The 25,565-nt window shown below is 46.5% G+C and overlaps 2 protein-coding genes across 11 annotated transcripts in view; one reads left to right on the forward strand and one right to left on the reverse strand.

Annotated features, from left to right (window-relative positions):
* The window catches only part of PICALM (phosphatidylinositol binding clathrin assembly protein), a 380,825-nt gene that overhangs the window by 261,351 nt on the left and 93,909 nt on the right, over positions 1 to 25,565 (forward strand). The window lies entirely within an intron of this gene.
* On the reverse strand, positions 4,487 to 24,394 carry EED (embryonic ectoderm development). The gene is made up of 12 exons (XM_083170272.1): positions 24,209 to 24,394; positions 17,079 to 17,231; positions 16,561 to 16,653; positions 15,648 to 15,713; positions 14,972 to 15,097; positions 13,385 to 13,466; positions 13,112 to 13,203; positions 12,199 to 12,332; positions 11,667 to 11,772; positions 9,473 to 9,631; positions 5,759 to 5,832; positions 4,487 to 4,634 (listed from the first exon to the last, which is right to left on the reverse strand). The coding sequence occupies exons 1-12, from the start codon at positions 24,311 to 24,313 to the stop codon at positions 4,508 to 4,510; spliced, it is 1,317 nt and encodes a 438-aa protein (XP_083026398.1). The 5' UTR covers positions 24,314 to 24,394; the 3' UTR covers positions 4,487 to 4,507.

The raw sequence follows: 25,565 nt of genomic DNA on the forward strand, positions 1-25,565 counted from the left end.
TAAGGGCAGAAGCCGGTGCAATGATTTATTACACTCACCACCCACCACAGATGATGCTGCTCCGCGGCATCCAGACAATTCAACTGTGCCGGCGTCTCAGCCCGAGTGCTGAAGGGTCCGCAGGCAGTGTGACATCATGATGCAACGCGCGCTGCCGGTACCCGCCATGCACGACTGGGAACGGGTGCAGAAGGGCCACAATACATTCTTATCTACATACCCACCGGGCCCAATCCATTGGCATCACCTGCCAAGCCGGAGAAGGAGGAAGCACCTGAACCCGATAAAATCTGTACACTATGTTTTAGCAGGTACACACCATTAAAAAATGGTACTGTACTGGCTAAACCGGTCCAGTTGGAGGGTATGCGCATAGCTCCTGTATCCACGATACCTCAAACGTAGCCTCTTATGGATAAGGGACCAAGAAATTGCCAACACAGTATGCAAACAAGGGGCTGATACTACAGTTGCTTTGGATGATTGGGGGGGGGGGGGGAGATTTTGCATGAAAGACGCTAGGACAGTTAGTTATAGAAACTGATAATTTCCCATGTGCATAATTCTATTAAATGTAAGTTTCTTTAATGTATGAATGTTAAAAAATGTAATTAAGTGTCAAGAAAAAATAATAAAGGCATCTGGACCAGATCCATATCTCCCCGCACAGCGAGCCCATTGTTGCTGAAGTCGAGACCCACACAGGTGAAGGCATTCAGAGCTCTCCGCCACAAGAATTTAGTCCAGTCCAGGGGTAAGTGTCGTGTTATACGTACACTTAACTCCATGGGGACGGTTTACTTTTTTGTTTAAAGGAGAACACTCAGTATCCACCTACCCACTGTATTACCTGGTATTATCCAAATTGAGGGATTACTTGCAGTGTATTTGTACTACTGTAGGGGTCATTGTTTAATTACTGTGTGGTGTGTGTGTGTCCGTGGGGCCCTGATGGTGTGTCTTGAAAATTTTAAGTCTTGTCGATGTCCAACGAGTCGGAAAACGTTGAGAATCACTGTTTAAATTGAATCCGATCCCCAAAAACTGAAAATACTTTCTTTAAGATTATTGGCACACAAATAAAACCCTTTTTTTCTGACAAGTTTGAAATATCAATGAACAGCAATTCTGCCAAAGAAACTCCTCGGCTGAAACGACGGATGTTGCACTTAATGTAGGGTTCTCACGATCCCTTGAGCTGCCGGATATGAAGATTTTCTGTATAATAGCCTAAACATTCATGACAATTGCGTCACTAACTCACACAATTACTACAGCATCTGTATATATTATTTACTTTTGTTTCATTCTTCTTCACTCTTGAAATTTGTCCTCAGTAGGGCCAGATTGTCCCCCTCTTAAGGCCAGAGTAGATAACAGCGCTGGCCACACATGGGGTGCAGATGTATTAAGTCTGGTGAAGAGATAAAGTGGAAGGTGATAACCAATCAACTCTCGTCTCAAACACAGCTGATTGGCTGTGTTTCACCTTCCACTTTCTCTTCACCTGGTTTAATACATCAGCACCATGGTCAAGTATTACTGATGGGGTCATCCCATTTTCTGAGCGATTGATCTACATCAATGTGTGTGTAGGTGCCATAGCGATAGTGATGCGTGACCCCACGAGTCACTACCGTCTGGCGATTAAGATCCAGCACACTGGATATTAAATCGCTCAGGGCCAGTGTTCTCACCGGCCCTGATAAATCGCTCAAACAGCGTTCACACATTGTGCAGTATTCAATGCCGGTGCGAGCGGCCGGCGAGGGGCTTAAACTGCGAGGATCACAGAAAACCAGTGATCCTCGCAGTTTAACCCCCGCGCCGGCGGAGGCACATTCGCAAATTCCCCCTCGCTCAAAAAATGGAGCGAGGGGGAATTTGCAAATGAGGGGGGGTCAGTTGAATACTGACAGGGTGAGCGGTGACTGCGAGCAAAAAGTCCTGCTCGCAGTCACCGCTCGCCCACGGCATTGAATATATGCCATTGCTGTATGCTGAGCGATACTGAGCATTCTAGCATCGCTCAAAGCGGCATCTCCCAGTGTGTAGCGCGCTTCACAGTTGAAGGTTTCCATAACTTCCAACTGCTGCACAGATTTCTCTCTAACATTTTAGAAAAGAGACTGGTGGTCTGAGAACATGACCGGTTAGTTGTGCCAGAGATCCAAGTCTGACCATCTTTGATTTAAAATGCAAAAGGAAGATTATAAATTTAGGGGGATATTCAATACCCGGTCAAGACTGTCAGGCTGGCCCGACTGGCGGCTGACTCGACTGGCAATCCGCAGGCGGGATTCAATGTCGAAAACCAAAAGGGGGCGTGTCGGTGAGCGCGACAATCCACAGCCGTTCGGCATAACGGGCCCGACTACTTCTAAAGTCAGGCCAGTTCTGCCGAGATCCCTGTTCAATGCTTTTGGGAAAAACATTGAATAGGGCCCCGCTGCTATTTCCCCTGTCAAGAATAGCGGTGGGAGATTGAATACCCCCCTTCGGATCTTTAATTTGGGGAATGGTCAGAAAGCAGAGCCTAGGAGGTGCAGAAAATTATCCAAAATAATTGTCCACATTTATATTTATGAATGGAGAAAGAAGGATCATCATTGTATGTATGGTTCCATCAGGGTGATCATAATTTAATTATTGGGCATAAACAGTGAGTGGAAGCCCCTGATGAATTTGATCGACAGACAGGTCTCAGTCAACGTAACACGTATGTGAGATACCGTATGAAATGTAGATGTAACAGGCACATAAATTTGGCTGAGTTATATTTTGGGTACTTGTTTCCTAGCACGGTGCCCACTATTTTCATCTTTTGCCATCGTATGCCATATACCCGCATACGATGCGACGCGATATTGTACAATAAAATATCATATCGCATCATATGCCATACAATGCGATGGTATACGACTTTTTATTGTATAACCACCCTGATGGGTCCATACAATCTTAAATGCCCCCCCCCCCCCCCCCCCCATTGTCAACGCCACACACAGGATCAACGCCAACCCGAATCGTGGCGAGCGCAGCGAGCCCACAATGGACGGCAGTACGCATCCTCCGACCTTTTCATACCCCCACTATCCACGTCGGTATAGAGTTGACTTTAGTGTGGCGAACGCAGCGAGCCCCGCATAACTTTACATGTATTCCGTGTCCGCTCGTCACGCTATCTAAAATCAACTCGACGTGTATATGAAAAGGTAGGAGGACGCGTACTGCCGCTGCGCTCGTAACACTTCGGGTTGGCGTTGACAATGGGGGGGCATTTAAGATTGTATGGACCCATCAGGGTGGTTGTACGATAAAAAAAAAAAAATCGTATACCATTGTATGGCATACGATATTTTATTGTACAATATCGCGTCGCATCGCATGCCATTGTATACCATATTTGTCTTATGGTATACCATACGATGCGCGCCGTGCTAGGAAACAAGTACCATATTTTGTTCTGTGCTGTGTAAAGAACGGCTGCTTTTGCATGTAGCCCACAAAGGTTAGAGAGCTTATTTTGTATACCAAAATAAAGATTCCAGTTCGAACACACCCCACCCAAATCTAACTCTTTATGTTGCATCTGCCCCACCTGCAGTGCAGCATGGTTTTGTCCAATTGCGTGTAGATCGTCCGTCCAGACAGACAGAAAACCCATCCAGTGTAAATCTGCAAAGGAATTGCGAATGCACCGCTACCCACCCGCAAATCCGTACGCAATGTCCGAACCATCAAAAGTTTTTTGAAGTCTGTGCAAATGTAACTGACCCTTCCACTAATCTGATACAGACAATCTAAACTAGACCAGCGCTGCCGTCTAAGTCCCTCCCTTAAAACAATTTTGTACTCCTGCGTTTTTTTCAGGCACGGAAAGAAAAACGCCAGCTTCCCGTCAGTCAAATTGGCCCTAACCTTGATACGAGAATTGTCTTTGCACTATTCCGTGAGATTCGACTGCGCCAAAAACTGAACAAAGCCAAAATGGAGTTTGACAGTTAAGTTCATTTTATTTCATTTCTTTCTCCATAACATGATGCATGGCGATAGATATTTCAGCCTCTTGCACTCTTATTTTTGGATTTAATCTTTCAGACGTTACCAGTAACCATCAAAAAACAGGATTTCTTAAATTAACAACTATTTTAAAAAGGCTACAATACAAATATTTACAAAAAAAAAAAAAAAAAAAAGTTGACCGCGTTTCCTTCCCACGTGCCCATATTACACAATGATACAAACCGCATATACATAAGACAGTAAATACATTAAAAGCCATAAAAACAGACGTTACAGAAAGCTGTACAAAAATAAACTTTTATTAAAAGCAGCTGAATTGTAGCGAGAAAAAAAAAAAACCGGTACAGAGAACAAGGTCGCTAAACTCAGCTTCGGCCGACAAGCTTACTATGAACGCCAGTCGCGAAATGCGACAGCATGTACATAAACCAGATTGGTTTATTTTGGGTAGGGGGGGGGGTTCTCTTCACAAAAAGAGGGTTCACCGGAGCCTGTCCCATCGCCAAATGGTGGCGTCGTCGCAGACCGCTATGAGAATACTGCTATCCCGGCTGAAGCTGGTCTGTCGGATCGCTGACACGCATTTAGGGTGTGTTAGGGTTGTGCACCTGGAGAGAGAAACAAAGGACATGGTATTATTACAGAGGATAAATAGCAACTTTTTTTTTTTTTTTACTTAATTGACTTGGCTGTATTTGTATTTATACTAAAAGAACAGTCGCTGTGGACAACGCTGGCATTTTTTGCGGATATTTTGAGTATCGCTCACAGCAACGTTGATGCTCAAAGGGTTAAGTATGACGCCAGTTTATACTGGATCATTATCACAGGGGGTTATGGGTAAAGCTGGTTACACGACTGCTAAACGTTCTGACTAAACTGCAGATTTCCCTTGAGCTCAGCACCAAACTGAGCTGACACACTGCAATAAAATGACTGACCAACATAATGCATGATTGGGTTGCATGCGATTTATCGCTGCTCCTGTACACATTAGAACAGGGATGGGGAACTACACATACCAGCATGCTCTGCTACAGTTTTACAATTTGGTCAGCCTTAAACAGTTGCAGGGCATGCTGGGATGTGTAGTTCAACAGCTGGAGGGATGAAGGTTTCCCATTCCTGCATTAGAACAACCTTCATGCCACTCAGTTCTAGGGAATGGCATTGAAGGAGACATTAAATCGGTCCGACATATCAGAGTCTCGTCTCAGCAAATGTGAGCAGGTCTGAGGCTGCAACAACACCTGGGCACCTCTGCACAGAAACACTGGCTTACTGTCAAAACTGCGCAGGGGAGTTGGTTTATGAGCTATACACATTTACAGTCACCATTTCCCCTGCGCAGTGTGAGTGGTATGCATACGCAGTTGTTTGATAATCATTCGATTTGTGATTTCTCTAAATCGCTATCAACGCCCGAGTAATCGTTAATTTCCTGGACAAAAACCAAGAAAAACTTCTTCCCAATAGCTGTCCCAACAACTAAACAGTTCCGAACGCACCAAATTCTAACTCAATCCGTCCTATTTGCGAGAAATGTATGTGATGTATGTTGTCCTATCTTCCCCATGTGTTCCCTGCTTGTTGATGCTGCACTGTTACCGCAAAAATATTCCAAGTATACCTGGCCAATAAAGCGGATTCTGATATAGGAAGATCAACAAGATCTAGTAATAGATCCATAATGTAAGTGGGTGCACTGTAGAGTGCCTCCTATGGAACGTACTTGGCTTTGTGCGGGTCCTCCACCTCCAAGTCCCAGACATATAACTTCCCCACTTGGTTTCCAAGTGCGAGCATCTGAAAGCAGAAAGACACAACCTCTGTTAATGTTAGGAGTGGAGTTATTCCTATTACCTGCAGGGGGCAGACTACTTCCCATTACATGAGACATTGCACCGTCACATACAGTAGTCATAACACTGATCTCATTATAGATTTGCAGGGTCCTTTACCATTATTGCAATTAGACTTTAAAAACGTAGAGACTGACTGGTGTGATGCCAATATTGTACAACATTGGTAAATAACCTTCACTGTGCATATAAGAGAACTGCGTCGTATATAGATGTCGGGAAAAAAAAGTGTTATCCTTTATTAGCAGTTGGCTGCATAAGACAGGGCTCGACAAATTTATTTAAAATCCAGGAGCCAAAATGAAAATTTAGGAGCCAGATAAACTAATAAGAGGGACAGTGAGCGGCGAAGGTGCACACACAATTTGCACGTGCAATAATGTCATTACACGTTCTACCAAACACTGGACTGCCAATTACATATAATACCACACGCAGTCATGGTTGGTTATTACATATTATCCCACATAAGTGGAGCTTACCCTACATGCTCATTGCTATGGGGTTTGATCCTTGATGCCAGTGGTTGCATCAAGGGGTTGCTTCGGCAAGAAGCAAGGAAAGACCTGCATGCCGATGGGGGACTATTGGCAGTTGGTGGAGCCCCTGCATGAGAACTTGAAGTAGGTAGTCACTGGTCTGACAGGAGGGGCAGGCAGGGGTCAGGCACCGCGCTGCCGCTGCACAAGAGAGGGAGGAGCGGGTCAGGAACTGCGGGCGGCTGGTTTTATAGGAGGGGGAGGCTTTGACCGTCCACGCTGCCGCTCCTCTGACAGGAGGGGGAGGCTGGTGTGACAGGAGGGCGACACTGTGCCCGGCCACGCTACCACTGGTGTGAAAGGAGGGGGAGGTGGGGGTCGGACACCGCGCTGCCACTGCGCTAACCAGGAGGAGTCAGGGATCAGGTGTAACTGAAGAGGGAGACTACCTGGCCATGCTGCCGCTGGTGTGACAGCAGGGGGAGGCGGGGGTCGAGCACCACGCTGAACGGGAGGGGAAGGCGGGGGTCAGACACTGCGGTCAGACCAGCTGGTATAACAGGAGGGGGGAGACAGGGGTCAGGCACTGGTCTGTGTGACAGGAGGAGGAGAGTCCTGGCAGAGTTTATTCTGTCATGAGCGCTGGCAGCAGCCTCTGGTGTCTTTGCTATCAGACAAGTAAGCATCGGGTCCCCGTGGTGGGGGTTATCATATCAGCACTCCAGGAGAATTTGCAGCAGCCTCTGGTGCCCCTGTCATCGGACATGTGAGCAGCGGCCCCGTGGTTATACTGTTAGCTATAACATCCAGCGCCGCAGTAGCCACTAGCCAGCAGAGCCGCGCACAACTCACCCGGCTGCTGCTGTATCAGAGCACACAGCCGGTCCGCAGCACGAATATTTGAAAAGTCAAGACGGCTCCCGAGACAATCAGAAACTACCACTGTAGCTCCATGCTCAAGTTTTAAATAGCCGCGCTGCAGACCTGCTCTGATACAGCAGCAGCCGGGTGAGTTGTGCACCGCTCTGCCGGCTGCTGCTGTGCTGGATGTTATAGCTAACAGTATATAATCCTCTATGGGGCCCGCTACTGTCATTAATTCAAGTCCCTCTGCCCTGAAAGTACTGCTTACTGGCAAAACTGGTCGCCAGAAAGCAAAATCTGGTCGCCATGGCGACCGGGTTTTGTCGAGCCCTGGCATAAGATTTATCACAGTACAGTGGTTTCACAAATTACAGTACAGTAAGGTTAGCCAGATATCCAGGGAGAATTATAAAAAAAAAAAAAAAATGTAATGTAACCAGCCAACCAATATCTCTGGAACCAAATTAGCGATAGGCCGGATTTCCCGGATTCTCATGAAAAGAGATTTTTGATGGAGATGGTGGAGACACAGCAGATAACAAGTAACAATAGTAATCCTACGATTGTGCGGTTCAAATTACCACCAGATATCAGTCTCTAGTGTAAACCAGACAAAATGATTGAATAAGGGTAACGACACATCTACCATTTGTTCAGGGACCAAAAAAAACCAACACCACCACTATGGGAGGGAATAATTGGTCCTGAGGGGGGGTGGGGTGAGGGCATAAGGGCCATTTTTAGCAAGAAAACAGGTATAAATGACTGCAAAGAAAATTGCCCCACAGAATTATTTTTTACTACGATAAATGAAACAAGGAGTCAAGGGTGCTCTGCAAAGTATTGGGGGGTATTGGTTGAATATAGTTTTAGAAACAGGACATACGTTAAATTCATCAATAAATGATCATTATGAATCATAAAACTTGTCATTCTGACTGTAGATACAGTGCTCTATAACATTATATACCTACACCCACAACTGTCCCCAACTAACAATGCCACAAGCTTTGGGATGCGTTTGGCATACGGAATGCCAGCAATTGGAATAATGCCTCTCAGAAACTGCTCAAGCCAATGCCAGAATACTGACTGTTGGCATCCACAATGTAAGCAAGCAAGGGATGGTTAGGGTGGGCGTGGCTTAGTCAGTATGGGGGCCTATTACGGTTTGGCACTAAGGAGGTCCAGTCAGGGTAATGGGCCCTACACACATAGCGATGTATGCAGGGCTACCTAGCTATGCTAGGTCGGGCTGTGCTGCGCCGCTATCGCATAGCACACAGAGCTGACAGCCCACACACAGAGCGAGCTGTCAGCTCTGTGTGCTAAGCGAGCAGACAGCGCCAGTATTCTCCGGTGGAAGAACCCTGCCGATGCCGCGATTGATGGACACTGTCCATCAATGTCGGCCAGCGATAAAGACGCGCGGGGACGCGCATTGCTGCCGATATAGCCCACACACACACACCGATGTGAGGGCATTTGCTAAGCGACTTTGCCAAACTAAGCAAAATCGCTTAGAAAATGCCTTAATATCGGCATGTGTGTAGGCCGTATTAGGCTGCAAATGGTTAATATATGGTTAAATTAGGAGACTTCCTGGGTGGAATGGTCACAAAATTATTGTACATGCACAGGACGAGCGGTTAAAATATCTTAATACAGGCTTCTTTAGTTAACGTGCAGCCCACGGTGAGGGTGTCTGCATAGAATTGAATATCCCTCTAAATGTAATACACAAGTAGTAAACACTGTTACAGTAAACCAAAAGTGCACAGTCTGCCCACATTGAGCGTTTTATACAGCTCAGGCTTTGAATTTTTTTTTTTAGTATTTGTTAAATTTACTGGACCTATGGTAGCATTAACCTACATAGTTATCTATAGCAAATGTGAGCAGTTACATGACATTTAAAGAAGCCACACACTGTTATATACATAGTACACAGAAATACAGAAGCTCACCTTAGACAATATCAGCAGTGTAATAGGCTGCCCCTTGCAGACTTATAAGGAAGCGGAGGGTCTTAGTGGCTGTGTATTAGGGCCTTATAAAATCTATCTATGCGGAGGTGTGCCATTTGTTTTTTTTTTTCCTTTTTCAATTCTCCCATATAATTTTGGGTATGGCCTGAGACAGGAGAATAGATATTGCGCTGGCCCACAAGAACTTCCATAAAACACGTTGTTCCAAGTAACCTAATCCAACAACCGTTACATGCGGGACATCAGAACGTACCTTCTGCCAGAAGTCCATGGAGAACCTCATATACCAGATATCGCACTGACTGTAATCAAACCTCCCTAGAATAGTCACATTGGACTCGCTGGGCTTAATCTTGTCAATGTCGTCCTCCATCTTGCCCGGCTTCCAGCACACAATGGCGTTTTCGCACGACTGAAAGGCAGAATGATCACGGTAATCAGTCAATGCAGTGATGTCAGTCAGTACATTGCAACACATGTATTTTATAAACAGTAATGTAACCTTTAACCTTCCAACTTCCAATAAAAGGGAGGCGAAAACAGGATTTTTTGCAAGAATGTCCAACTAAATGCAGACATTTTAATAGATTGGACCTAGTTGTCTGTTGCTATTCCAGTCTATAAAAGCCCTTTCCAGTCTGTGATAAAGGAGTAAAGTACTATATAATTAGGGAGGCCAATCCCAGGATCGTCGGGATCCCGGGATTTTGGCCTAAAAACGGTGGGATTTTAATCCCGGGATCGAGCCTTTCAATCCCGGGATTGCGGGATTAGTACCCGCTTGTAAAATACAGGCAGGCATACCGGCAGCGGCTGTTCGCAAGTGTGCTGTAGCGGCATGGCGGCGGTCGGGCTGCGCAGCGTGACCCTTGACATGTCACGCTGCACAGCCCGGCCGCCGCCATGGTGCTACAGCATAGCACACTTGATCACCTGTTCACGGAGTGTGTTGCTCCCAGTCACCCACTCTCCCTCCTCCAGTGCAGCGCTCAGCCGCTCGCCTGCTGAGCAGCTCCGAGCCGCCCTCCCGATGTTCTCTCCCGCCCGCTGTGATGCTCCAAGCCACCCGCCCACTGTGATGCTCCAAGCCACCCGCCCACTGTGATGCTCCAAGCCAACCGACTGCTGGGGATGATGGTCCTGCTACTGCCTGTCAACCCTGTGTAAGTGACAGTGCAGTGCAGGGCAGGGGGGGTTACAGAGAAATGGTGGGGATGATCTGATTTCAGTGAAGTGCGGCCCGGGCAGTTTGGGTTTTATTTTTTTATCAGGGAGGCCAATCCCGGGATTGAGCATTTTTCAATCCCCAATCCCGGGATTGAAAAAATGCCCCGGGATTGTCATCCCTATATATAATGCTATATTTCCCCATTGCTAATCTTTGCTCCTCGCTTTGAGCCTTCATGGCGCAGGTTAGTGGTTCCCGACTGGGACCAGACCAAATCATTAAATCTGGTCAATGTGGCGCCCGTCAACCATAATATAGGTGGACCTACTGAAGCACAACCCTACACACCACCACACGATTAAAATGCACATTCAAGAAAGAGGGAACCACTACTGTAGGTGCTTGTCGTGTTACCAATAAGATGTGGGAGGGATGCAAGGGTTGTGGGAACAGTGCAGGTTTCCCATAAATAGGGGGCGTGGCTTGTCGGTAAGTGGATGTGGCCTTGCCAATATCACCATTGGGGGCGGTCTGGCCCCCTCTACATTACTACTGGATTGTGCCCTGTACCTACGAGAGGGTAGGCTGAGGGGCACAGCTAAAGGGCTAGGGCACATTATGCATTTTTAAGTCAGGTAGGGCACAGTGCTAAAACAGCCAAGACTAGGTTCTTGTTTCCAATACTTGGCACAAAAGCTTCTAACACTAAGGAAGGTATTCAATAAAGTCAGTTTTTGTCGGCTAGCCGAAATAAAGTTATTGATCATTTAACTGCACCCAATTTTGGATGTTTAGTCATGTTTCACTTTTTTCTTTAAAAGTGAAAATTGCATCGGAAAAACATGACTAAAAACCGGTTGAAACCTTTTTACAGTTTTTTCTTTGTCAGCTTTACCCGATGCAGTTTCGAATGTGCCAGATTTTTTTGCCAGTTGAAAAATCAGCACTTTAATTGAATAGGTTGAATGTAAATTTGGCCTACAAAACAAACAAAAAAAAATATTTAAAAAAAGTGCTGTTTTTTGACCGTCGAAAGACTGGGCACAGAATTGAATATCTAAATGTAATACACAAGTAGTAAACACTGTTACAGTAAACAAAAAGTGCACAGTCTGCCCACATTGAGTGTTTTATACACCTCAGGCTTTTGAATTTTTCTTTAATATTTGTTACATTTACTGGACCTATGGTAGCATTAATCCAGTTATGTAAGGAGTTACATGACGATTAAAGCAGCCGCACACTGTTGTATACATAGCACAGAAATCTAGCAGCTCACCTTAGACAATATTAAGTCTCCGAGCCACCTCACACAGTCCACATAATTTCTGTGAATGTCTCTTGTGGAAAAGTCAGGAAAATGGATCTTCTGTGAGATAAAAGGTCTGGAAAAAAAAAAAAGGATGGATTTAATTTTCCGTTCGCTAAACGCACATCCTTATCACACATTTACCATCGCTCAGCTGGGGCAGTGCAAAAGTGACGGTAAAATCCAGTATGTAAAAGTTTTCTGTAGAATAGTTCCCTGCTCCAGAAACTGGCAGGAAACTACGTACAGCATGTGGTTCTGGCAATCGTTACCGTACATTATATACGGTCTTAGTAATGCAGTAACTTGTGTACCCACAATCCATCTCCATTAGTACAGGTATAGACCAATGACTTAATACTAGGTCATACATATTACAGGGTGTTGGTGTGTGAAGTGTCGGCGACCTCTATGGTCACATGATCAGAGCTACAAGATGCGGTGACTGTTACCACCCATGTGTGCGCGCATGACGACCCATCGCCAGGAAGGAGCCAATCACCTGTTTGTTTTGCTGGGATTGTATTCATACGAGTCTTTGATGGCGATCTTCATTCTCTTGGAGTTCAGTCGCCAGAGCTTGAGGGAATGGTCCATCCCACAGGACATGATCTTCTCCCCTAACAGGTCATAATCCTAAACAGATCAAGAGGTCATGTAGGACTGCAGGTAATTACAGGAACTGTATCAGGCTACGGCAATGTGCTGCTCAGACTACGGTGGAGCTAAATAATAGGGCATGTAGCAGAACATCTATAGATTCATGGGTAGGACTTGTCCACATTCATTATCTAGGTAGGATGAAGTATTTTAAACCAGTGGTTATCAACCCCGGTCCTCAGTACAACGCACGTTTTCCAGCTCACCAGCAGCTGCCCTCTGTAGCACCAACTGTCACATTTCAAAAATGCACAGGTGACCTGGAAAACGAACTGTGTGGTGGTCCTGAGGACCGAGGTTGAGAACCACTGTTCTAAACAGAGGGACAGTCAGGAATCGCAGTCAGCCACTCATGTAATAGTGGGCAGGGTCACCGTCAGGTTGATCAAGCCCCGGTAAAAATTGAAGGGGGAGAGGCCTCTAGGTGGGGCATGGCCACACCCCTGTGAAAAAACGGAGTGTGCCGAGCTGAGGAGAGAGGCTGTGCTGCGACAGCAGCCCGTCATCTCTCTCCACACTACCTGGCTCCCAGCAATGGGGGAAAGAGACCCGGGCCCCTCCAGCAGACCTGAGCAAAAAGTACCTGCTCCCCCCCCCCCCCCCCTTATAACGCCACTGAGAGTGGGACACTTCGACTACACAGTGGGAAGCCCATTAAATGTGATGATCATTCTGATAATTGCCATACCTACATACAAGCTTTACAGGCAGTTTGAAGATCCAAAATAAAAGGCAGATAAATGTGACAGACATACCGCGCTTAGCACTTCATCTCGGTGACCTTCCACACCACCGAACATCGCCACAAGTGTGTCAGTCTGAATGTTCCACAGTCTCAGCGCGTGATCTATAGAAAGAGATACACGAGCTGGAGTATACTGCAGTCCCACACAGTAAGCGACTGGATTACACCTGCTGCCTATACAGTTAATTAGTTACATATGTGGCCTGCCCGAGTAACCAAGCCGTTCCCATCACAAAGCTGGTTCTGCAGATACAGGAGAATGCTACACTGTGGAGCAACCTACCTTTGCTGACAGATAACAGTAGGTTTGGGTCCCTTGGATGAAACTTCAGTTCATTGATTGCATTGCCGTGGCCTACATAGTGCTGGACAACAGAGAACTAGGTTAAAAACCATTATGAAATTGTGCTTAAGATATCTTCTATACATGCATAACAAAATTATCAGTGATCTATTTGGTTCAAAACCATAGGTCCAATGCTGCCTATATAAGGATTGTGGCGTATACAGCAGTGACTCGATGTTCGCTTAGGGCATGTATGGCCCTCCAGCTGTTGTGGAACTACAAGTCCCATAATACCTTGCCACAGTTTTGCTATTCGGGAATGCCAAAACTATGGCAAGGCATGCTGGGATGTGTAGTTTCCCAATAGCTAGAGAGCCAGTTTGGCCATGGTCTAAATGAGCTCATTTAGACAGAAGCTGTGACCAGAGACTCACTGAAGGCGCAAAAAGCAAGATTGCCGTACACCCGGATCATTTCGGAACCATTCAATATTACCCTTGTATAAAAAGGTACCTCCGTGTTAATACACGTCCAATTCTAGCCTATGTGTTCCAAATGAAAGCAAGCCGTGAGACGCACGGCCATCTTGCTTCCGGGGCTTCTACACGGACATCCGCCGGCTAATGCTGTACCACTAAGGAGGCGGGAAAGCTGCACGGTATAAAAACCGGACTCTGGGATTTTATCAGTATACACTCCTGACGAAGGAAGATACCGAAACGCGTTGAGTGACCGGTATCCCCATCTGAGAAGGAAGCCTACAGCGTGGACATCGTGATGCCGATCTAAAGACACCATCACCTGTTCCGGACTTGTGTGTGGGACCTTCATTCGAGCCTGCTACTATCATCTATGCCCAGCTATCTGCCCCTTGGGGATATCTTTTATGCGGTTTTAAACATCTACCCTTGTAAGTGTGGACCATTATTAAATTATATTTTAACCAAAGATTAATCTGCACTATTTCCTCTTTATGCTTTGCCCCCTATGTCACACACATTGTGTGAATAGGTGGCTATCGTTTAGGTTCTGAACCCTGTTATTGCAATATCATCTATGTCAATCCAGTGAAATACGGTGACCTTGTTTTATTTATTTTTACTGTGGAAAAGGTTACACTGTGCGCCTGTGTGTTTAACACCTATTGTTGTCGATATCCTACTACTCTCGGGGTATTTCTGGATGTTTACCCTTTTTGGTGATATATATGTGGCTGCACTTTTGTGGTACCCCCAATCCCCTCCCCTCTGACCTACTCAAAGTCTGAATGACCTTCTCACCAGGGATTGTTACAATGACCTCACTGATTCTTAGCAATGTTTAAAATGAAGGGACCCCATGCAGCTACACGCACCTGAGATCCATACTTTAGTTACCCAGAGGATAGCAGAGGACCATACCAACACGGAGATATAGACAGCACTTCTAAAGCCAAAACCCAAATACAGTGTGAATTTGGCCTTAGAACGCCTCCTACCGTCAGTGGGAAATTGCCGACAAGACCACTTATTGGCAAACGGTCTTGAAATGCAAATTCATCTGCTGATCAGCATGTGCTGTATACTGAACAAACACTGGACATACCTTGATACACTGCATAGTGATGGGGTTAATTATCCGGATAATCCCTCTGGAGCCAGCCACTGCAAGGAGCGGGTGACTTGTGTTACTGTCGTATGTCCACGCACAGGTGTAAAAGTTCTCATCTGCCTAAACCTTACTATTAAGGAGCTTAACACACAAAAATGAAACCCACTTCAAAAGCATAATTGAGCTGATAAAATGGACCATGGCGCAGCTAGACTATGAACCCCAGTGTTCATTTTAGCACTCGCCATCTTTGAAAACCCATGCAGTTCCTCTTCCCTGCCTGGGGTGCTGCTGTCTGCTGTAGTGCTTCTTGACCAGTCTGGTCTGTATTTCAGCACTGATATGCAAACCAGACCTGTGCAATAAACACCACAGCAGACAGTGGCACTACAGGCAGGGAACAGGAACTGCATGGGTTTTCAAAAATGGCGGGTGCTAGAATGAACACTATGAACCCAGCCAATAAGCGCGCACTATGAATCTCACCTCCAGTCCTCTGCACAGATAACCAATTTGTGTTGGATTAATCTGTGGTATCATCTGAATGCAGGGAGCCCCCCACCCCATAGCTCTATATCCCCCGTTCATCCGGCTCCAAGACAAAGTCGGATATTTGGTGTTCTACTTGTCCTCATTTTTTGTTCTATTATAATAATGAATAAAAGGATACATCAGCGTCCACATACGACTGTAGTAACCGGATTTCTCCTTGCGAGTGACATTCATATAATGTGACCTGCAAGAAAATTGTAAGAATGATATTAAAGCTTATTCAAATTCACCTGTCAATTTACATATTGGAGCTGATTGGCTGGAGCATTATCCCCTTGCACATAACATTCTCTATATGGATAGATACCACTTCACATTTACCCCGGTGTGTCCTGCAGCAACCGTGTAATCACAAGTCCCCACATGCTCTGTAGCAGAAGTCTTTCAATAGCGCAACAGCTGAACAGCATCAGGCGGCTGCATCTTGATACAGGCAATGAGATCCAGACTTCCACATAACCGATATTACACAATGGACCATATTCAAATGTTTTCGCGCTGGCAGCCACTAAAGAGCCCAACGCAGCTACTCAAATGTAGCTCCATTCGGGTGGCGGGGAGCTGAAATCCACAAAAAGTAACCTATTTGACTTTTTGCAGCACGCCCATTAGCTTGGTTGGGTTTAGCCGTTATAAGTGGCCTTAATGAGCACAAAAAATAAATTGAATAATGCCTTGCGCTCTCTCATCTCTTTAGATGGGAGATTTGGCACAATGGGGCAGATGTATTAAGCCTTAACAAGAGATAAATGCAAGGTTGATAAAGAGAGATAAACGTCCAGCCAATCAGCTCCTTACTGACTTTTTTCAAACACAGCCTGTAACATGGCAGTTAGCAGGTGATTGGCTGGACGTTTATCTCTCCTTATCACCCTTGCATTTATCTCTTGTTAAGGCTTAATACATCTGCCTCAATGTGACAAATTGCTGGCCAGACCCTGTAAGTCCTCATAGCATAACACAGACATAATGCATGGGCAAATGGACACTTAAGTCACACTGCAGCATCATGATTACACTGCATCACGTACCCGGTTACTGCCGACAGTAGCAAATACCAAAGGATCTCCCTCCTTACTGTGCCAGTTGAACTGTACTCCGAACAGAGGCTGGCTGTGGTCTTCCTGCAGGGAGAGTACAAAACGTGTTTATTTCCAAATTAAATAGAACAATTAACCGTACAATGGGTGGATTTCATTCAACTGGTAACATTCATCCCACCTAACCCATGAGACCTATTCTCAAAGTATCAATAGAACTGTCTGAGGCACGCTCGCTGTGTTCCTGCAGGAGGAGTGTCAGCTTGCAGCACATTGGCTCTGAGCGATCACATGACACTAGCTATAGACTCACAGGAAGTCCTGCCCTCATGAACAACTTTATAATGAAGCGGGAGGAAACTAGTTTTAAATCTGCTATAAGACTGGTATTGTACCTATGTTATAGCAGCACCTTGGCATACTCATTGCTCCCATAACCGGTGTCAGCATGGAAATCCGCACCCAGGGCATTATTAAGGAGCACTAGGAGGGAAATATCTGTCACATACCTTCAAGCTGTTCACACATTTGAATGAGTATTTGCACTTCTTGGATTTCCATTTTCCTTTACCCCAACTCTTCCGACCAGGGGCGTTGGCTGTGTTTGTGGGGGTGTCTGGCCGCTCTGTGTTTGTGCCACTCTCAATGCTGACCGCATCGTCCTGCAGACAAAAAAGCAAAGCTAACACATATACCGTCCCCAAATAACAACCACAGCAAAGGGATAGCAAGTATAAAGACTTTATGGCTTTTATCAAAAATCTATTTAATGTTTGGATTCAACGTAATAAGCACGGGTAACCAAAGTTCCTGCTTTGCCCTCTCATGAATGCAAAGAGGGGGGAGGTCGGGCACCGCTGACTTCCAGCAGGAGGGGGAGAGAGGGCGCCGATGCCTGCATGGGTCAGTTAGGTTAATTGTCCAGCACTGGAAGATTCCTAGAGCTATCACTACACAGTATACTGTGCTGCGACCCCGCATGACGTCAGCGACCCGGCAATATTGCCTGGTTGCTGAAAAGGTCTGAAGAGAGCAAAATGAAGGGTCGTACTGATCAGTTTCATCGTCCCGGTGTGACCCGGCATTTTGTGAGGTGAAAGCGGTATAAAGAGATATCATACCATACCGGGGAGCGGTCTATGGAAATAAGAAAACCACAGGCCCCAACAGCATGATACCTAGGCATCGTGAAGAGCAGTAATATATTTTATCAATGCCGAGTACCAAATTTAATTAAAGCTGGCATTGAAGGAGCAGAAGTCGGCTTCTACTGTGTAGCATTGAGGAGTTTACCTGTGTTAAAAATTAGTATGGATCATTGGATAGACAGCAACTAGGTCGACATGGGAAGGTCAACAATCAAAAGGTTGACTTTGGGTTTTCTTTATTTTTTACCTGAATGTCGACACAGTCAACATGGACACTGAAATGTAGCACCGCCTGCATATCGGGCACGGTGCCACGATACGATCGGCACACTATTTTATTCTACCACCACGCCCTAGGGGATGGTAAGGCATGAAATACCGCCTGTCGGCACAAAAAAAAAAAAAAAGGCAAAAAAAAACCTTGTCGTATCCAGTTAAAAATATGGAGACATAGCTTATCCTGGGGCTTAGAGATCCCACTCATTGGCTTGCACAGTACAATATATAAAGTACAGTATGTGAAATTGATCACACTGCCAGCCAGAAAGAGGAGCTTATCCCAATAAGTAGAAATCAAAGGGCATTCCCACCAAACATGTATAAACGTGCCTTTATTCTCACAATTCCACCAACAAAGGTCAGGAGATGTTGGGAAAATAGGATGTCATTTATCAGGAACCAGATACCAGCGTGAGTAAATTCAATAAGAGTTTTCGTTGATATTTGTGTTGATAGAAGTTTTAGATATATGTAGTCTGATATCTGGCCAATCTTCTTCCTCTATACTGATCCCAAAGTCAATTTCCCAAGCCTTTTAAAAGGATTCTGTGTGGTGTGTCAGGTTGAGTATTTAACCCTTTGCAGTCCAAACTTTTATTTTATTTTTTTCAATTCTAACAGTCTGGTTTAAATTAATTGTCCTTTTTTTTTTTTCTTTTCTTTTAATCGTCTACATTGAATGTTGAACAATGGGTCAACGGGTGCGATACCACTCCTTTTGTTAAATTTGTCCCAAACGATGAGACTAGCTTTAAACACACGGAACATCATGTACAGAGGCTGGTCTCAGAGCAGGAGAAAGCCAGGGGTGAAAACTAAAGGCCCCCATACATTAGTCCGACTTGTCCTAAGGACAAGTCGGACCTGATTTCCCCCTGCAGCTCCCCGGGAGGGGGACACACGATTTGGCACTTGATGTGCCAAGTTTTGCAAATGATACATCGCATGCGATGTATCATTTGCAACTCCCGGGGAGCTGCAATGTGGAGCGAGCAGGGGGGCCGGGGACATCGAGGTGGCGGGCGGGGGATGGACACACGCTGCGGGGGACACAGGCGGCAGTAACACAGAGCCGGGCGGGGGGAGCCGGGAGCTGTCAGTACTGAAAAAAAAAAAAAGCCAATTGCTGACAGTCTGAGAGAGCGCTCAGCCAATCACAGGCTGCCCATTCATTGTACAGGCTTTTTTTTTTCTTCAGTGCTGACAGCTCCCGGCTCCCCCCGCCCGGCTCTATGTCACTGCCGCCTGTGTCCCCCGCAGCGTCCGCACTACTAGCGGCGTGTGTGTCCCCCCTACCCGGACGGAGCATGACAGCTCCCTGCTCCGGCTCCCCCTGCCGCCTCCCTCCCTCGCCGGCGTCTCCCGCCCCCCTCCCTCGCCGGCGTCCTCAGAGTCCCCACGGCTGCACATAAGATTTATCTTATGTGCAGCCGGTCCGACGTCCCGACTCTGACCTGATGCGCACGGGACCGCGCATCGGGTCGGACCGGGTGTCAAAACCTGCGATTTGGTCCGATTTCACTGCCCGATCCATCTGGATCAGGTGAAATCGGGGCCAAATCCCATAGTGTATGGCGGCCTTTACCGTTTGGAATCTGATCAGATCATTCTCAACGGTCACCCATTTATCCCAAGCCATTTTGCAGGAGCACGACTCTACATTTGCAAATGACTACAGACATTCTATAAATTCGCCAAATACAAAGCAAACATCATTATGAGGAAGACACTGGATGGGTATGGAGCATTAGGTCGACACAGGCATTATGTCAACATGTGTTTTTTTCACCGTTTTTTTTACCCGTCAACACAGTCAACATTAACACTGAAACGTAGCAACCATGTAAAAAAACGATTATCAACCTTTTAATTGTCGACCTAATGACCATATTCCTTCTGGATACACAGGGAAAACAGCACAAAACCCAGCTTCCCATGTTCACTTGAATGTGGGCTTTCGGACATTGTATTAATCGAATATAACAATGAAACCATTAAATATATAAATCCCAGAACCGATAAACTTTCAGCAAGTCCAACAGGGTATAGCCATGGAAAGAGTGGGCCATTCGTAAGCCAGCACAGTGCTGCAGGAAGAGTGTAACTGGGCTGTACAGGGGCGGAACATCGTGGAGAGTCATTGGGTCACAAAGTAGTTCAACTGGGACAAAAGGTCATCATAAAAAAGGTTGACAAGTTTGTGTCATTTTGCAAATTTAACCAAATAGGACAAATGAAGGCCCATACACAAGGGCCCTTATGAGCGATATCTATTACCATCTCATCTGTTCTTCTGCAAATGCATCATAGATACATCGAAGGAAGCCGGATTACATGTATGAGAAATGTCATTTTACAAGATGAGCAGTTCATCCACGACCAGCAAGTACAGAAATTACACACAAAAATCCCCCGTCCTAGCACATAACCAAAAAGAAAGCCACACAGCTAAATGTGCACAATCAGACAACCAGTTTATTATCACAGCAATTGTTTTACAGGGTTATTAGTTAAGGCATCTGCATCCTATGTCAATGTTTTGGGGCCCGATAAATTATGAATTTAGACCAATACATATAAATTTTTGCCATCAAATTCGAGAACTCATCATATTGTGTATTGCAGCACCTAATTTTTAAAACTGCCATCACGTCTGTCACTGCAGTGCCACTTAGCTTAGTCATCCAGCTACCTCGGTGCAACCGTTTGGCCTAAAAACAATATTGTGAGGTGTTCAGAATAGACTGGAAATTAATACTGTAGGAACAAGAAAAAAAATCCAAAAATTGTCATTTTAGCAGTCTTTAGGATTAAAAAAAAAAAAATCCAAAAACAAAACCCGAAAGGGTGGCAGTGGTAAATCCAGATCCAAAACCCGAAAAGTGTCCGTTGCACGTCTCTAGTAAAAAGGCAAATCTCACCCCTGATGTCAAACACAAAAATTATGTAAATGAGGGTTCTCAACTCCAGTTCTATCAACATGTCTGGATTTTTTTTTTGCAGTGGCGAGATTATCTATGCTACTGGGTCTATAATTATCTCTCCCGCTTCCACAGGATGTGGTATGGGACTCAGACAGTCGTGATCCCGACAGTCGGGAGCCTGACGTTGGGATCCCAACTGCCTGTACTCAGACAGCCCCTTGGGGGTCGTGGACCCCCACGAGGGAAAATAGCAGGTGGCCTTCGGGTAAATGACTGTCTTGATCCCGACTGACGGGAACCCGCTTAGATAGAATAGAATTCCTTTATTCGTCTCACAAAGGAGAAATTTACAATTGTTACAGCAAGGTTCAAGTACAGATAAGGGTGAAAATAGCAAATAAGATAAGAAGTCCAAACAATATAAATCTAGAATCTAAAGGCCCCCATACATTAGGCCGACTTGTCCGAAGGACAAGTCGGACCTAATCTACTGACAACTCCCCTGGGGGGTCACATACGATTTGGCACTTGATGTGCCAGGTTTTGCATGTGATAAATCGCATGCGATTTATCACATGCAGTCCCCCCGGGGAGCTGCTGTCAGCGGGAGCCGGGAGCTGAGCAGGGCATGGGGGCTGCATGCAGGCAGCGGACGCAGCCTGTAGTACCTGCGGTGGAGGGAGCCAGATGCTGAGCGGGGGACAGCAAGCAGGGAGCCAGGCAGGGGAGGCAATGGGCTCACTGGTCCAGGCGGTGAACTCCGCGAGGGGACCAGAGAGCAGAGACCGGGTAGCAGCGGGCGGACATAGAAATGAATTAACAGTCAGTGATTGGCTGAGAGCTCAACTCCTGGACAAGACCAGCCCTAACTGGCAGCTGGACATTCTCAGCAAGCTGCACTTTACGGGATGGGTGAAGCTCCCATCACCAAGGGTTGTAGTATCAGGCTAGTCATTCAATTTTGAAAGACGTGGAAGTTCACTAGTGAATGCAGGAATAGCCGAGTAATAATAACTTTATTTAAATAGTGCTGATCTCCAGCAGGAGTCAAAAAAGCTTTAAAGGTGCCTTTTCAAAACAAACCAAAAAAAAAATTCAAAGGATTTTGAATAGCAGCAAGTAGAAAACCCCTACAGGGCAGAATAACGGTAATGCACGGTTGGTGCAGACATTTTGGAAAAAAAATCCACAGGCTATATATTCCCCGGATGAAAGGTACCAGGTGAGGAGGCCATCTGTGGCGCACAAGGTAGGATTCTCTGGGTGGAAAGCTAGAGTAGATAATGCAACATGTGGTGGTTGCAGTGTTCTAAAGCTTGTAGTAGTGTTCCCACTAGGCTGTTTTAGCGGGGCGCTGCCCCCTGCCCGATTTTTAAAGGGCAAAACGCGCCCTGCCCCTCTAAAACAGCCTCACTGGGAAGCCCAGCTCCGCTGTACACAGCAACTTCGGAGGGGCCGGCCCCGCCCCCTTTGATGACGGTCAGTCCCCCCCTGCCGCTCTAAATGCTAGAGTGTACACTATTGTAGTAGGGTCCTAAAAACAGCCCATGTAGCTTTTATCCCATACACAAGCATACCAGGTGATGCAGCCATGGTGTGAGCATTACAACGCTACACTATGGGGGATAAGCCATACAAGGGCCAAAGTCATATGGCTTAATCACAGGTGACCCATCAGTACCTCAGTTTCTTTTATTTAACCATCTGTGCTGAAACCTGGATATCAGCGCAACCAAAAAAACAGCACTATAGAAATAAATGAGAACATCTATGCTCCCGGAGAACACAATAGACATTTCCAAATATAAAATGCGCTTTAAACTGAAATATATATTTTGATGCCCAAAATCTGCAATATTTTGTATCAACTAAAGCTGGTCATTCGCTAGTGCGGTTTTGCAGCTGAGAAATCGTGTGAAAAATGGCTAAATTGCATGCGTTTCACATTCCATGCGCATTGGATCAGCATTTGGACATGCTACACATCCGACCTCCGTCTCGGACAACCGCCCAGCAGAGAGTAATGGGATCAAATAGGAATATCACATGCAAAACGGACGCATATATCTTACGTGATCCTGCCAACCGGGAAGCTCCTGGGCAGCTCAAGGGACATCACATGCAACTTCTCTATTCTGAGAAGTCACATAGTGTATGTGGGCTTTAACACTATTATTTTTTATTAAGTTTCTGGTACTTATGTAATATCTGGACTCCACCGTTTTTCTTATGAGACCGCGTCCGCTCACCACGCTTCGGGCACGGTGGCTCGCTGCGCTCGCCACACTATATAAAATCAACTCCATGCGTAGTTGGATAGTAGGGGTATGAAAAAATGGTGTGCATTTAACATGGGAGTCCAGATAATACATAAGTACCAAGTTTCTTATATAGCACACACATATTCGGCAGCGCTTTACAGAGTATAGTTGAACATTCACATCAGTCCCTGCCCCAGTGGAGCTTACAATCTATATTCCCTACCACATGTACACAGTCTAGGGTTAATTTTGTTGGGAGCCAATTAGCCTACCAGTATATTTTTGGATTAAAGGAGGAAACCGGAGTACCCAGAGGAAACCCACGCAAGTACGGTGAGAATAAACAAACTCCGCAGTTAGGGCCATGGTGGGAATCGAACCCATGACCTCAGTGCTGTGAGGCAGTAATGCTAAGCATTACACCATCTGTACTGCCCACTACAAACATGCCTGATTGATGAAGGGTCTCCTCCATCAGTGCCATATCAAGGGGTGGGCAAGTGCGTACAAGTGTGTAGGGCTTAGGATCAATTGTCCCCACAACAAACCTAGAATGGAGGGGAGGAGGACCGAACGCCCAAGGGGAGGAGGACCGAACGCCCAAGGGGAGGAGGACCGAACGCCCAAGGGGAGGGCCTAGGTAGGGCATGGGATACACTACCTGAAGGGAGGGGCCCATATGGGTGGGGGGACAGACCACCTGAAGGGAGAGAAAGATAAAATACCTGGGGGGAGGGATAGACTGTCAGAGGGGAAGATGACACCTTAGCAAGGAGTAGGGGAGGGGGGCATAGACCGTCTGAGGTCAGGTTGGAATGTAGCTCATCCATACAGACTAGTATAAGTGAAGCCATGCGGCAAAGTTAGTGGGCAGGGAACGCTGGGACTTGTGGTTCTGCACGTTTGGCGGCACACTGGTAACCTTAAGAGGGCAGAATGAGGGAGACCCCCACGTGAGCCATCCCGCCCGACAGCCCGGCTACCCACCACATACATAACCCCTCCGGTTCCCCGGCCCCGCTCTCACGTTCTCATCCCCGGACAGCTCCGGGTTGCTGTTCTCGTCGCTGCTCAGCTTCTGCCTCTTGGCCGGCATCTCGTTTCCCGCCGCACGGCCGGAAGACTCAGACATCTTCCTCTCACCGTGACGTCAGAGAGACGCGCCGCCATCTACGACACGTGACCAGACCTGCGCATGCGCGGAGAGAGGTGAGGGTTACCCCGGCAACAACCGTGCTATGGCAACGGCCCTGGCGTCTGCCTTTATCCCCCTCGCACACTACAGTAACATTACCATCGATGACAGTAATGGGGGGAAAAAAACACATGCTACAGTATATCAATCATAAACCATCGATGGTTGTCACTTGTCACCCACGATGGTCGATGGCCATCCCAGCCACGCACTGTAACGTGACACTAAGGGGGGTAATTTACTAAGATGTTCTATATTTCAGATAGGATGTTGCTATGGACAACCAATCAGTCACTATCTATTATTGGGTGTGGGTAAAAACCGGACCCAGAGAAGAACCCGGACCGCCGGACCGGACATCAAAATCTGCAGCCCGGATCTTGTAATGTCCGGTCCGGAGGGTGTCCCGTCCTGGCAGTTTCTTGTCCGGGGGGGGGGGGGGGGGGGGGGGGGGGGTTGGTTGGGGTTTGGGGTTTGGGTTGGGCTTCACGTGACAGCTGTCACCAGGGAGAGGAGGAGGGGGAGAATAAAGCCTCCCTGTATGGTCCAAGGATGTAGCAAAAAAACAGAATGGTCCGGATCACATGGGGAGGCTGTAATCTCCTCTTCCCCATCTCCCTGGTGAAAGCTATCACAGGCATCCCCCCGGACAAGACACCACCAGGACGGGTCACCCCCTGGACCCAATACCACAAGCTCCGGACTGCAGATTTTAAATAAATAAGTAGATTCTGATTGGTTACCTATAGCAACATCCCATGTGAAAGAGAACTTCCGTCTTAACTGATAATAGAAACAGAAGTGCGGCTGAGTATCTGGTGGGAATTGTTTTCCCCTGATCAGGGGCAAATGCAGGATTTGCAAGGGGGGTTTCCAGAGAGGGGTGATCTCGACGGTCAGTATGCAGACATCAAAATCCTGGCCGACGGTACTCTGACAGAGGGGCAATCCCAATAAAATCCCCTTGTGGGCTCTGGGGCTCACTGCGCTCGCCACAGGTTCTATTCTGCCACTATGGGGGTCTTGGATCCCACAAGGGAGAATAGCCCCTGTTGGTTGGGATCCTGACTGTCGGGCAGTCGGGATTTCGATGGCAGGATTTCCACATTGGTATTCTGACCATCGGTATCCCAACCGGCGGTCTGGGCAACGAATAGAATTTTTAAATGAGATTAATCGCATGATTTTA

The sequence above is a fragment of the Crinia signifera genome, chromosome 2 (genome assembly GCF_055691185.1).
Source record: "Crinia signifera chromosome 2, ASM5569118v1, whole genome shotgun sequence".
Taxonomy (NCBI): Eukaryota; Metazoa; Chordata; class Amphibia; order Anura; family Myobatrachidae; genus Crinia; species Crinia signifera.

What these genes read in the sequence shown, in the direction of transcription:
- EED (XM_083170272.1), bottom strand. Translation starts at nt 24,313, where the DNA reads ATGTCTGAGTCTTCCGGCCGTGCGGCGGGAAACGAGATGCCGGCCAAG. An exon ending in AATCCCAGCAAAACAAACAG is followed by an intron (nt 11,773 to 12,198) that starts GTGATTGGCTCC and finishes TTTTTTTTCCAG; the next exon opens with ACCTTTTATCTCACAGAAGA. An exon ending in CCATGGACTTCTGGCAGAAG is followed by an intron (nt 5,833 to 9,472) that starts GTACGTTCTGAT and finishes TTCTGCTTTCAG; the next exon opens with ATGCTCGCACTTGGAAACCA.